Source organism: Camelus dromedarius, chromosome 12 (genome assembly GCF_036321535.1).
Source record: "Camelus dromedarius isolate mCamDro1 chromosome 12, mCamDro1.pat, whole genome shotgun sequence".
NCBI classification, from domain to species: domain Eukaryota; kingdom Metazoa; phylum Chordata; class Mammalia; order Artiodactyla; family Camelidae; genus Camelus; species Camelus dromedarius.
Genome location: NC_087447.1, coordinates 5,655,580 through 5,668,579, shown reverse-complemented (window position 1 = coordinate 5,668,579; position 13,000 = coordinate 5,655,580). Strand labels below are relative to the sequence as shown.

General features: G+C 53.9%; 1 protein-coding gene across 7 annotated transcripts in view; it reads right to left on the bottom strand.

The window, feature by feature from the left end:
- Positions 1–13,000, bottom strand: part of SPTBN2 (spectrin beta, non-erythrocytic 2) — a 37,149-nt gene that overhangs the window by 23,298 nt on the left and 851 nt on the right. For 2 of the 7 annotated variants that reach the window (XM_010998159.3, XM_031448237.2), the window contains exons 2-7: positions 6,927–7,105; positions 2,195–2,346; positions 1,588–1,761; positions 702–793; positions 463–543; positions 42–157 (exon numbers count right to left, since the gene is read on the bottom strand). In XM_010998159.3, coding sequence (XP_010996461.3) covers positions 42–157; positions 463–543; positions 702–793; positions 1,588–1,761; positions 2,195–2,346; positions 6,927–7,083 — 772 coding nt within the window. In that variant the 5' untranslated portion in view covers positions 7,084–7,105. Of the gene's footprint in view, positions 1–41; positions 158–462; positions 544–701; positions 794–1,587; positions 1,762–2,194; positions 2,347–4,448; positions 4,918–6,926; positions 7,106–12,795; positions 12,859–13,000 lie in introns of those variants that run through there. The other 5 variants (XM_031448234.2, XM_031448236.2, XM_064492095.1 and 2 more) reach the window with 4 other exon arrangements.

Below are 13,000 nucleotides of genomic sequence, written 5' to 3'. Positions count from 1 at the left end.
TCTCTACCCTACAGCCTCTCTTTTTACAAATCTCGCCCCACCTTCAGGATCCAGCAGCTTTGTAAGTCCCAGCTCCTTCTCAGCTAGATTGAAAGCGTTCTGCAGATTGTAGTGTGCATTACACTTCTTCAGGGACTCAAAATCCAGCAGGTCTGGCCTGGGTAGGGAGGAAATACAGACAGTATCAAGAGGACACGAGATCCTAAAGAGGAAGAGCTAAGCCACCCCTATCTTTATCCCTAATTCCCCAACTCCCCACACCTGCTGCTCCCAGCCCCCTAGCTTCCATCACAAGCCCTCGGTGCAGAAGGCACCCCCACATCCTGGCTCTCCTCTGAACGTTCATTCCTTGTAACTGCGTGTAGCTCAGTTCATCTCCCTGCTTTGTCTACGTGTGGGTGGGCCCCTGGGTCATCAGCCCATCCAGCAGCTCAGACAGGCTCGCAAGCCCCGTCTTCTCACCGGTGTTTATGCACGATGGCATTGAAGGCCAGTCCATCTCTCCAGCTGGTGGTGAAGTTGTGCACATTGACATTGGGGTACCTATAAGCCGAGACCGGGGAAAACAGTGAGCAGGGCCACCTCGGTCTGGGCCTCGAGGACAGATTCCCCAGCTGGCAGTTCCTGATGCCCATCCTTCCTTTACCGCACAGCCTCAGTGCATCCAACCCTCCAAGGCTATGCTCCCTGGGCAGCCTTACCCGGCGGTCTTCATCTGACACCAGAGCAGCAGGGCATCCTTGGCTGACTTCTTCTCCTTGTTGTCTTCTGTTTCCACACTTATGTCTTGGATCTAAGAAGGAAGGAAGGATGGAAAGCCCTCACTCCCTGAACAGGGGCTTCTGGAGTTACCAGAGATGCTCAGAGATACATGGCAGGAAACTTCTCTTTAGACTCCTAGAATAAGGGCCCAAGGACAGAGCCTGGGGACCTTTCCTTCTGGGCTAGTGACCACAAAACTTCAGGTTAAAGGGATGTGAGGCAGCAGAATGGGGTGGGAATTCAGAAGAGTGGAAGTGCCCCGAGGCGAAGGATGCTGGCTCCTGCAGTGGGTGGGAAACTGCAGGTGGAGAAGTGAACAGTTTCTGAGAGCTGGTTTCCAAGGTGAAGCTGAGGGAGCTCTGCTTAGGGCTGGAAGGAGCAAAGGAGGTTACACCCAGGGAGTGAGCAGGGCAATCAGGAAGGTTGTGGTGGCGTTAAGATATCAGACTGGCTATGCTCAGAGCATAAGAAAGAGGAGGGTGGCTATTCTTTTGAGAGAGGTAAGCAGGGTTTGAGAGAGAGGAGTGGGCCAGTGACCAGACCCCAAATGCAATTCTAAAACCCTCCATGGTGAAGGAGCATTCTGTAAAATTTCCAGTCCCTCGTGCACCAACATGTGGTCCTACATCACGTGACTGGTACAGACCAGGCCACAGGGAATTTGCCACAGAAGTTTGACAACACCCACGTTGGCCCCCATGCTGTCTAGTGAGAAGAGTGCCCTGCTCTGGTGTATGAGGTTCCAGGCCCTCCACGTTTGCAGCGACCACTAGGGCGGCAGCTCTGGTGTGCAGAGCACACTCCAAGGAACACTGTGCGGGGTACCTGGAATCGAAGGATGATGGTCCAGACCAGCCCGAGGGTCAGGCGGTGGTTCCCGTCCACGATGTCGTGGGAACCCATGTTTTCCAAGTGCACTTTTTGCTCCTTCAGGAACTGCAGCGCCTTGTCCACGTTCTCCAGGCAGTGGATCCGCATACGGCCCTTTGTGGGCTTCGGCTGTCAAGGGACAGGGGACCCAAAGGCATGGGACCTCGGGCCTCCTCCTCCTTCCCTCCTGGCTTCCCTGGGGCCCTGCTTCCCACACCTTCCCCATGACCTCCCTCAGGAACACAGGGACCACCCCAGGGAGCTAAAGCTGAGGTTGCAGATGAGGCTTGGGGCAGATTAAGATTCCCAAGGGAATTAATTGCACCCAGAGAAGGTGGGAAAAGAAAGGTTTTCAATGGGGCCACTGTTTCTGTCTCCATGAAGCAATGCTCCTACTTAATCCATTCAGCAAAGCCTCTCCAAATGCAACCATCCTCTGAGCAGAGGGCAGCCACCATTTTCCGCTCTGTGGTGTCACTCTTCTCGCTAAAGGTGACTCCCACAGTTTGTCCCCTTGACCACTGTCTCTCAGGCCCCCTCCTCCCTCGTGACCACTGCTCACCAGTGTCTCTCCCGAGAGCACCTCCAGGAGCCTCAGGAGGTTACGTCCATCCCGCAGGTCACTGTACAGGTCTCCCACTCGGCACGTCACCCGGGCCAGGTGCGAGTTCACCCACTTGGTGAAGGTTTTTTTCTGCACAGCTTCTCGCTCATCTGTGGTGGCAATAGGGGGTCATTTCTGCCCTTCAAGGACAGTGCACCTGCTTCTAAACCCCAGTTGGTGGGGCTGGGGAAGTGAAGTCTGGGAAGGGGAAGGGAAGGAAGATGGCTGAGAGGAAAACCTACAACTTAAAATGCTGGGAAATAAATTGGTGTGAGCTCAAAAGCAAGGTAAAGAACAAAAATGAGAGACAGAGAACAGGCTTTAAGAAGAAAGGATGGAAGAAATGAGAAGCATGGGACATGCAGGGAAGGTCTGGGACCTGGGATCAGGGTTCTGTCATGTAACAGTGGTGAGACATAGTTGTTCATCCACCAGGGCCTCACTTTCCTCATCTGCAAAATGGGCATATTACTTTCTCCTTCAACAGATCATGGTGTTGATTAAGTGTGTGTAAGATGCCTGGCACAAAATGGCTCCTTGATGAGTTGCTGTAATACAGGTAAGATCTAACTGGAAGGAAAGAGCAAGAGTTGCTCAGGTAGGTCCAGCAGGAGGTACGGCTGTTCCCTTTTGATGGTGGACAAAAGGGAGGGTGTGGACTTAAATTACAGCAGCGGCTCTTCCAGGTGGTCATTAGGAGGATGTGGCATTATAGAGGCTGCAGGCCTCCTGAGTCACCTTGCTTTCCTGGCATAATTTAAAGAAAAGACAGGCCTCTCTCCTTCTGGGCTGGGTTCATTCAACTGGGTGCAAAGGGATCCTGTCCCAGGACACGAACATTCCAATGCTAAGAGGGAAAGTTGGGAACAGGGAAAACAGTGAGCCCAGAAAACACGGGGTGGGGGCCGGGGAAAGCCAGGCAGAGTTCAGTGCCAGTCTCAAAAAAAAAAAAAAAAAGGAAGATGCCTGACTGCCTGGTCCACAGGGGGAGCTGCTGATGAGAGAATGCTGTTAAGTTTCGCCAAAAAATAAAAATTAAAAATATTATCAATGACAAAGTGAGGGAAGAGGCTCAGGCCATTGGAAGCTGCTCCAGCCACTAAGATTTCTGCCAGTTCCCCCGAGAGAAGCCCAGGGCAAGGACCCAATCCAAGTGGCCTGGGCCTGAAGAGTCACTTGTGTGTCCTTCTCAGCACCAGTATCTCAGAAGCTGAAAAGACTCACCCCTTAATCTCACATTCCTACACACCTCACCCATAAAACATAGTGACACACCCATGTCTATTCCTGTCTTTCTTACCTCCAACCCCTGTACCTGGGCCAACCTCGGAGTCCTAACAACTGCTTGGATGGCCTGATGCTCTGGGGGCATTCTTTCAGGGTCCACAGGTCCCTGCCTGAACCCGGGACTGCCCGGATCATTGGCCACTATTGGCTCGATGGTGACCGTCCTGATGCCAGGCACACAGGGGTGAGGCCATTTTGGCACACAGGTTGCATAAAAGGGGAAGACGTGGGGACAGCGGCAGCTAGGAGAAAAACGTGCAAAGCTAAGCGCTGGGGACAAAGTGTAACCTGACAAGGCATCACCACATCCACAGACACACAAACACAGCGACTCCCAGGAATCTACCCAAGTATGGGTGCCCGGGTGAACACAGCCTGCTCAGACATATACCTGAGCCTGTCTGCACCAACTCCCTTTGCCACACTCCCTGCTTTCCACACACAGCCTCCTCACACACTAGACACCCACCCGGAAACCCAGGGCGGCACAAACAAGCCCGAGATCCCTGCCTGCTGGCGCACTGCCCCCCTCCCCCGCAACTACCCCAGCAGGCGCTTCCTCCCAAACCCCCGAAAGTGAGCGGCCTCGGCGAGGCTGCGCCCAGGGCCTCCCTCCCTCCCCGCCTCGCCGCCGCCTCCGCGCTCCTCGCCTGCCTCCGCCGCCGTCCCGCCCGCGCCCGCTCCCACGGCCCCTCCAGGGGGTCCAAGCCTCTTTGTCGGCATCCACGCATTTTCCGGCCACTTGTAATTATTTCCCCAGCACACAGTCCCCCAACACAAGCGTGTGAGTCACAGAAGTTGCTCGCCGGTGTTCTTGGCTCCGCTCCTCTCCCACGCCCCGGCCCCCGGCCCCCGGCCCCTCTCTCCGCGGGGCGCCCCGCCCGCGCGGCTCCCCTCGCCCGCCCGCCCGCCGGCCGGAGCCCACCTTGGAGCTGCTTGAAGCGTCCTTCCAGCACGCTGGCGTACTGAGCAGGGTTGATGAAGGCGGCCGGCGAGAGCAGGAGGCCCCCGGGGTTCTGAGACCCTTCCACAGCCTCATAGTAAAACTCGCCGGCCCCGTTCAGGCCGTGCCCGTGCAGCCTGCTCACTCCGTTCCCATTCATGGTGCTGCTGCCTCTCACACGCCCGGGGCCCAGAGTCCATGCTCTGCCCGCGCCGGGGCAGGCGCCAAGGATCCGCTCTCCCGAGAGCCTGGGGTCCCGAGAGCCTGGGGTCCCGGGTGGCACGGGGTGTGGTTCAAGGTTGGTGGAAGTTTCGAGGAGGGAGGAAAGGAGTTACGTGATGTCTGAGCCCCTGAGCTCCTCGACCCGTCGGCAGGGCACACCTGGCTGCGGCGAGAGGAGACGGAGGCAGCTCCAGACAAACAGGTCGGACAGTGACGGGGGAGGGGTGGGGGGCGGAGCTGGCCGGCTGGGGCAGGGCCAGGCCCCGCGGGGCGGAGGAGGGAACCGCCAGCGCCTTAGAGACCTGCCGGTCAGGCCCCGAGTTGCCCAAGAGTACAGAAGACCCGAGAGAGGGGCCCCGAAGCAAAGTCCTGCCTCCTGAAGGTGTGATGAGGATGCCCCCTCCCTGTGACTCTGGGAGGTCCCCCTTCAGGACATGGACTTTGATCTCAACTCGGAGAGGAGAGGGAAATCCTCGAAGGGGTGAAGCCAGCTCAGTACCAGCCAGGCACTGTGCTAGGAGTTTGCTTACCCTCCCTTGTCTGTGAAATAGGTGTTGTTACCTTCCTCATTTGTTTGCCATCACTACCTCCAGTTCCAGCTCCTTCCCTGCCATGGGGCCCACCATGTCCTCCTCAGCCAGGCCATGCCAGGCCCCCAGGACACCCACTGCCAGGCACATCTACCTGATTCCCTTCCTATCTCTCTTTGGGTTCAGCTCTTGTCACTTAGACAGCCGACTCTTGCCCCTCTCCCATCTTCCTTCATTCAGTATTTATTTGGCACCTACTGGTGGGAGGTGCAGCGCTAGCCAAAGCCCATCCAGCCATGCCTCCTCAGGAGAGTCCAGTTTAGTGGTGGAGATGAACACCTACTGACAGCATGTGTCACGTGCACAGACATCACACAGTCCTGGGTATCACGTGTCGTGCGCACACAGACATCATGACCGTTCTAGAAGCTACTCTTATCCAAAATCAGGGTACCAGGGAAACTTTCCCCCAAAGAGGTGACATTCTCCCTAACCCATGTCTTCCATCTTCTCATAGCCATAGAAGCAGTGATATGAGTATTTCACAAGCTAGCCTGTAGACCTAGCCAGGACAGGGAACCCAAGGAGAAAATGATAATGGGTCCCCAGAAGCAACGGCCACCATGTGGGGGTCCTCAGTCTGGTGTTGGGCTGGCTGAACAGAATTACCCGGAGAACTTAAAAATCCTGATTTCTGGACCATATATCCAAAGATTCTAATTTAATGTGTCCAGAAAGGGGTTTAAAAACCTGTATTTGTGAAAACATCCTTGGGTGAGCCTGTGAAAAGTTCAGCCAAGTTTGGGGATCACACCCCTCAGAGTCTCCCTTCTTCCAGGAGGCCACCCCACGCAAGCTGGGAGCACTACCTCTCAGGAGGGAGTAGGTGTGGCCTCTCCCCCTGCACGGGGCTGGGAGGCCAGCAGGTCAGTGAGAAAGACGAGGATGGCATGGAGAAGGGAAATCAAACAGGGTGGGTGGCCTTGGGGTGTGTGGGTGACTCAGCCCCACGCCAGCCGCTGGTGGTGTCAGGTGGCAGCCACACTCTTGTTGCCATGACAACTCCTCCCCAGAACGAAGGGAGGCCCGTCGAACGGGTTTGCTTGTGCTTGGTGGAGCTGAAGGGGAGATCCCAGCCCATGGGGAGGGCAGGGGCTGAGTAGGCGGAGAGCAACGCGGGAGAATGGGTGGCTGCAGAAACCAGCGACAGGCGGAGGGAACCTGCTTCAGGGAACAGGTAGATGAAATACTGGAAGGAACAGGCAGCAGGTGGAAGGAACAGGTGGGGAGGGAGCGTGGAGGATAATGGACTGGGAGGGAGAAACAGGTGTGAGAGATGACAGTAGAAATCAAGGAAGACACAGGAGGATGAAAGGTAAGGGAGAGATGGGTGGAAACAGAATGGCAAGACTAAGTGCAAAAGAATGAAGGAACGTGACTCAGGGACAGAGGCCAGGAAGTCAGCTGAGTGCAGGGGAAACAGGAGTCCCAGGGTCAGCACAGCTTCTCTGTGCTTGGAGGAGGGAAGCTGGGGCACATTCTGGGTTGCAGGCAGGGACCAGAAGGGAGATAGGGTGATCTGGATTTCCCACTCTAGTGCAGCAGCTTAGAAACAAAGTCAGTCTTCCCCTGAAGGTAAAGGACTCTTCACCACAAGCTTCTCTCCCCAGCATCCTCAGCATTTCCCCTGGCCCTCCCCTGACCTCACCTGCCAGGGCCTTGATTCGAGACCTCTCAAAGAGGCGGGCCGAGCTGCTGTCATTGTCCCAGTCTGAGTCAGGCAGGTCCCAGCGGTTATTGATGTCGCTGTACTGGCCCTGGATTTCCAAGCTGTCAAAGTCTGTGGGCGACAGGGTGCTGCTCATGGTGGTGGGTGGCCTCCTGCTCCTGCAAGAGGGAATAAGGCTGGTGAGGGGCATCTCGGGGCCACTGAGCCCACCACTCACCATGACCTTCTCTCCTCCTGCCCTAGATGATCCGCTCCACTCCCTGGATGGCCAAAGGTTGTGTTTTGTTTTTGTTTTTGTTTTTGTTTTGACTAATGGGAGTCAGCCCCCAGTGGGAGAGGGGAAGCCATGGTGGGGAAGCAGAGAAACAACAACACAACAGAGGCACATGGAGTGAGGCAGGAAGGCAGCAGTGGCTCAGAGCGACACAGAGGAGAGGAAGGGCTCCAGAGCCTCAGGCCAGAGAGGGACTGGGGGCAGGGGGCTGAAGGTGGCATGGCCATCAGTGTGGCTCAGGACAGCAGTGTGTGAACCAGGGCAATGCAGGAAGGTGTGGGGTCCCTTGGGTGACAGTGAGTATAAACCAGAGTTCTTCCTTTCCTGGTTCCACACACTGTTCTGAGCTCCTCCTCCACACAAGATGGCCTCCGTCCGATACCCCATCAGCAACTAGAGATGAAAAGACACAGACCCTGCCCTCAAGCCAAGAAGCACCTATGATACACCAGAATGACTGATGTGGTGTTAGTAGGTATGGATGAAGAGCTCAGGGGTTCAAAGGAGGACACAGTACGATGATTCTCTTCCCTTTTTGTTTCTTTGTGACAGGAAGTACTTAATAGGTGTTCAACAAATGTTGGCTGTGATGTGTCCTCGTCATTTACATGCATCACCTCACTGCAACCCTCTGAGGGGCAAGGGTCCTTGATCGTCTCCACTTCATAGATGAAGAAGTTGCTCTGTGAAAGTTAAATTATGGTTCAAGGTCACTGGAAGGCAGCTGGAAGGAGCAGGGCTGGGTTTTGAAGCGAGGTTCTTTCTGACTCTGGGGAACAAGCTCTTAAACACATTTATGTGTTCCTTGAACTTCCTGGAGCCCCTTAGAGCTCCCTGGGAGAAATCAGCATCCATTACTCCCTTCCAGAGCCCAGGCTGGGGAAACTGGGACCATATTTGTTTGCCAGCACTACTTATGACCTTAAGTTTCACAAACAAGCCCTGTCCTTCTCAAAATTAACAAACGAGCTTCAGATTAGCTTCTAGGGATTTTTTTTTTAAACCCTACTGTCCAAATTTCTTGAGTAATTTAGCAGCCACTCAAGGGAATGGAGGGAGCTGGGTATGTAACTGAACCCCAAATTCTGCATTTCTCATTTTCCTAGTACCTCTCAGATACAAAGACATTTTAATTGTTAGCACTACTTCCTAGGGTTGCGGCTATGACCCTGGCAGTCTCTGGTTCTGGAAAGGATGGTTAACTCTGATTCTGGAAGGAAGACAGACTGGGCAATGAGATGTGGGTGGTTAGGGAGGTGTGTTCCCATGGGAGCACAGGGCTCCCATGGGAGCACAGGGTAGAACCTCACTTCTGTCATTAACTGGTTCCATGAAGTTGAACTTGACCCAAGTGAAGGCAAAGACTGTTTGCCACTCCCCTTTCTCCCAAAGAGAAAATACACACAAGGATTTCCCCAGGAGTAGCAGTAATGAGGTGCAAGGGAGTTAAGGTCTAAGGTTCCTAGATTTGGGCTTTTCATTCCTCATAATAGGAGAGAGAGCTTAACTTCCACTATGTTGAGGACTACTTTCTTGTTTAAAATCCATCATTTCCCCTAATCCTCAGCAGATTCAAAGAATCTGCTCTGTAAATATTTATATAAAAATAAATTATAGGGCAGAGTCACCCTGAGCAAAGAGTGCTGTGGGCAAGGTGTGACCTGAACTAGAGTCACCTAATACTCTCAGCCGCTGGACAGGGAAGCAGTCCAAGCCCCAGGACCAGTTCTAATTCTACTTCTCTGGGTCCTTCATCTTAGGGCTTCCTCCCCAGCAGCCATGAGCACACTTAGCTCTGGGATGGATGTTTCCAGCACTCCCATTCTCCTTGCATGGACCATCCCACGAAACCCGCTATGTACAATGCCCGCCCTCCCATCTTCTATTCCATGACCTCTTTGCCTTTTATCAGGAGTTACAAACCTACTAAAGCCAGCCGCAAGGGGTACGGCCAATAAGCTGTTTTTAAAGGAATTTATTTGGGATTCTTTTAGGTGGGCCTGTGCTTTCCATTTCTCTACGTGCCCCACCATTCTCTGTTGTCTCCTTCCCAGCCATGTCACACATTTTTGCTACCTGCTTGGCCACTAAAGGCCTCTGAGGTTTTTAAACCCTGCTTAATATCTTTGTACTTCACAAAGAGCAGAAACTTAAAGAAGGAGACTGTCTGACCCCATCTCCAAACTACTGTGTGTCCTCAGGACCCTTGTAAGCTGCACAGAACCTAAACATGTACTGCTTTGGCTGCTTTTGGGTGATCCCACTTAGTCCTCCGAGGGGTTCTGTTGGGACCTAGGCAGGGGACCCAGACATCCCAGTGAAGTCTGGGTATTAAAGCCTCTCCATGGAATCCTACACTTTGGGGGAGAAAATATTAAGCTGGAAACTCCCCTTCTCCCAAATAAAAATTCAGCCATCTAAATGGTTCTTTGGCCAAGTCAAATTTGAAATATACACACATGTGTCCTGAATTACCATCATACAGATATGGAGCCAAGATGGCGCTGCTGTCCCGGGATCACAGATCCCCACAGGGCCACCATGTTGGGGCTCCAAGGAGTTTATTCCCATAGTTGAATGATGCTTTCTGGTGTCATTCAGCACAGTGGTTCTGAGGGCCTCTGAGTTTAGTTTTCAAGCACTGGGGCTCTGCAACCCCGTGGCCTTTGGACAATATGCTGTGTTCTCTGTTCCCTGCTACCATCTCCAGAGCCCTGTAGTTTTCTGAGTTTTGTTACATAGATACTTCTCTGGTTTCTTTTCACTGATATATCATTCCTCACTATGATCTGGGTCTCCATACTCATTTCCTTCTCACTCCCATGACTCCCTGTCTCTCTCTGTCCTGGAGAATCATCAACCTTATTCTTCTCCATGGATTCCTGAACTCTGGAAATAGGGCTGTATAGCAGCTAATCCAGATTACAGTTTCACCAATGCCTTATTCTTAGCCACTGACCTGGAGGCCAGGCCCAAGTAGCTTACATTGTTCGCGCTACAAGAAAGCCAACTCCTGCCAGCTGCAAACTTGGGGTCCTGTTAGATCCAAGCACTGCTGGATGCAAAGTCTCCTCAGCCTGTGCCGATCTGCGAGAGCAGCTGCCCCTCCTCCCCCTTTCCTCCGTTTAGCTGGCATGTAAAGCTAGAAATCCTATCCCCGAGGCTAGAGCCCATCTTGTACCTAATTCCTCCTCTCACCACATCCTCCTCCTGATTAATTCTTTACCTCCCTCGGAGAGAGTTGGTCATTCCCTCCTCTGTGCTCCCGCAGCATTTCAGCATGCAGCTATTACTGCACTTATCACATTGTATTACAGTTAGTTGTTTATGTGTTTCTCTGCCTGCTCTACGTTAAATCCATTGAGGACAAGGGCTATGTCTTGCTCATGTTTCTGTTTTCCCAGTACAACAGGTATTCAATAAAGAGATATTAAATGAAAGGGCCAAGATTCTACTTCTTTTTCTTCTTCTTCTTCTTCTTCTTTTTTTTTTTTTTTTTTTTTGGCCATCAAATCAGTGTATGTTTAGGGCTGGAGAAAAACACAAGGAAAGAATGAAAATGGGATCGGAGAAGACCCTCTGCTCCTCATCTGGAGTACTCTCAGGGTTGAGTTCTATAGTTCAGGATTAGGGATTCTCAAACTTCCGTGAATCCTGGGCTCTGCACTGTGCCCCCATCCCCGGCCCCGGGGTTCTGATTCAGGAGATCCAAAGTAGGAACTGGGAATTGCATTTCTAAACTATTCCCAGATGACACTAAAGCTATTGGCCTGGAGACCACACTTTGAGGACCACTGCTGTCCAAAGATGAGAAGCAGTTAGAATTAGTTAGGGAAGCTATGAGGACCGAGAAGACACAAAGTTTCAGGGGTGAGTGTAACCTGAGGTTAACTTCTGGGTCTGTTTAGGCTCTATCCCAGGCTAAACTCAAATACCATTTCCCCTCGGAAACCCCAAGGCCCACAAAGAGCCAGAAGCCTCAGGCAATGAGAGCGGGAAATGAAGATGGAGTGAACTCTAGATCTAATGAGACAAACAGAGCTGATGGCCGGACACAGGCGAATTACAGATGTACAGAAGGATGACGATATGACTAGAGACGCTACTGGGAAGCAGAGTTCAACAAATGACAGCAGGATGAATAACAGATGAGAAGAAAATGGAACTTTGGGAAAGTAAAAATTTTATTTGACTCAAAGTATGAGTGCACCAGCAGAGACATAAAAGGAGAAATCACAAACTCAGGGTTCCTAAGACAACATAGGAAAGATGCACTCAAGGCAAACAGAAAACAGAGAAACAAAACCCTAACTGTTCCCCTCAAGGCTGTGTTCCTAATAAGCACCAGGAACTCTCCTCCAACGAACTTAGGAACTGGGCTGAAGAGTGGGACTGAATTTTTGTTTGATCTTCTCCCTTAGAATCCTCCGCTCAGGGAAGGATTATTCAGACTAATTTTCATTCCTTTGCTATGCCCCTCCTCCAAGCCTGTACCCAATGGGTTACATCAGTTTCTCTAAGGGACAAATCTAAGATCCCTATTAACCCTTTCCCCCTAATCTTTGCCTCTTCTGAATATGTCAGGAGGATGCCCAGCACCTCGAGCTAAGACACATATTTGGAATTCACTCTGCCCCCTTAACCTTCAAGGAAAACCGGTTTGTGGATACCCTGCCCGTGCCTCTCCAGTGCTGGAATTGTGGCTGCTGGCAGAGGGGAGGAGGGCAGCTGAGAAACAACCCACGGAGACAGCATGTAGCAGGTTAGGACAGGGGCAAGCCTGCAGCTCAGACAAGCATGCAATGCCATGGGGTTAATGGGGTAAAGTCGTTCCGAGCCAGAGTGGATGGTAAATGCCGGCTGTGGTGCTGGAGTTGGAACACCCCAGGAGGAGGCCTTGCCCGCTGGTTCTTGTGCCGGCGGACTCCAAGCCCTCTGCATATCTCGGCCACCGGGGCACCTTACCTCGCCTTTTCCCTACCACCCGCAAGGGCTTCATTCTGCCTTTTCCCTCTGCCAGTATTCCGGTCACCATAGCCAACCGTGTCCCCCTCACACACACACACATAAAGGAGAGCATGGAACTAGCTACTGAAGAGGCGATGAGAAGAAGCCCACCCGGCTTCAGAGGGAGCCCCAGGCAGGTCCTGAGAGGGAGCGGGGAGCTCGCAGAGACCGCCGAGAGCGGCCGCAGCACCTGGACCGGCGCCGGCCAGTCCGCCTCCGCGACGCGAACAGCTGGCGCTGTCAGACACGCTCCGAGCCCAGCGACCCGATCCCTTAACACGTTTGTCGGCCCCAACTCTTCCAGACTCTTCTCTGGGCTCCGGAAAGGCCCGTGTCCCGCAAGCCTCGACCCCCTTCCGCCCGCACACGGGTACCTGGGTAGCTGGCACTTGACTCTCCATCCTGTCCCCGGGAACCGGCAGGAGCAAGCGCCAGGCGCCGCATCTTCCTACCCCGGATCCCTGGACCAGCCGAGACCCTGACCCCGACCCCGCCGTCCGCACGCGGTTGCACAAAGAGCGCCGCCCCGCCGGCCGGGACAAAGCGGGCCAGGGCGCGGGCACCTACCTCGGTGCGAAGCGCCGGCTGGGCAGGCGGGAGCGAGGCGGGCGGGGGCGCACTGGTCGTCGCCGCGCCCGCAGCCCGGCCGCGACGGGCGATTGCGGGCGGCGGCGGGGCGCACAGCAGGCGGCGGGCGGGCGCTGTCACGGGGCGCGAGCGGCGCGGGGGGCGCGCGGGGCCGGCGGCGGCGGGGCGCGTGGCGGCGCGCGGG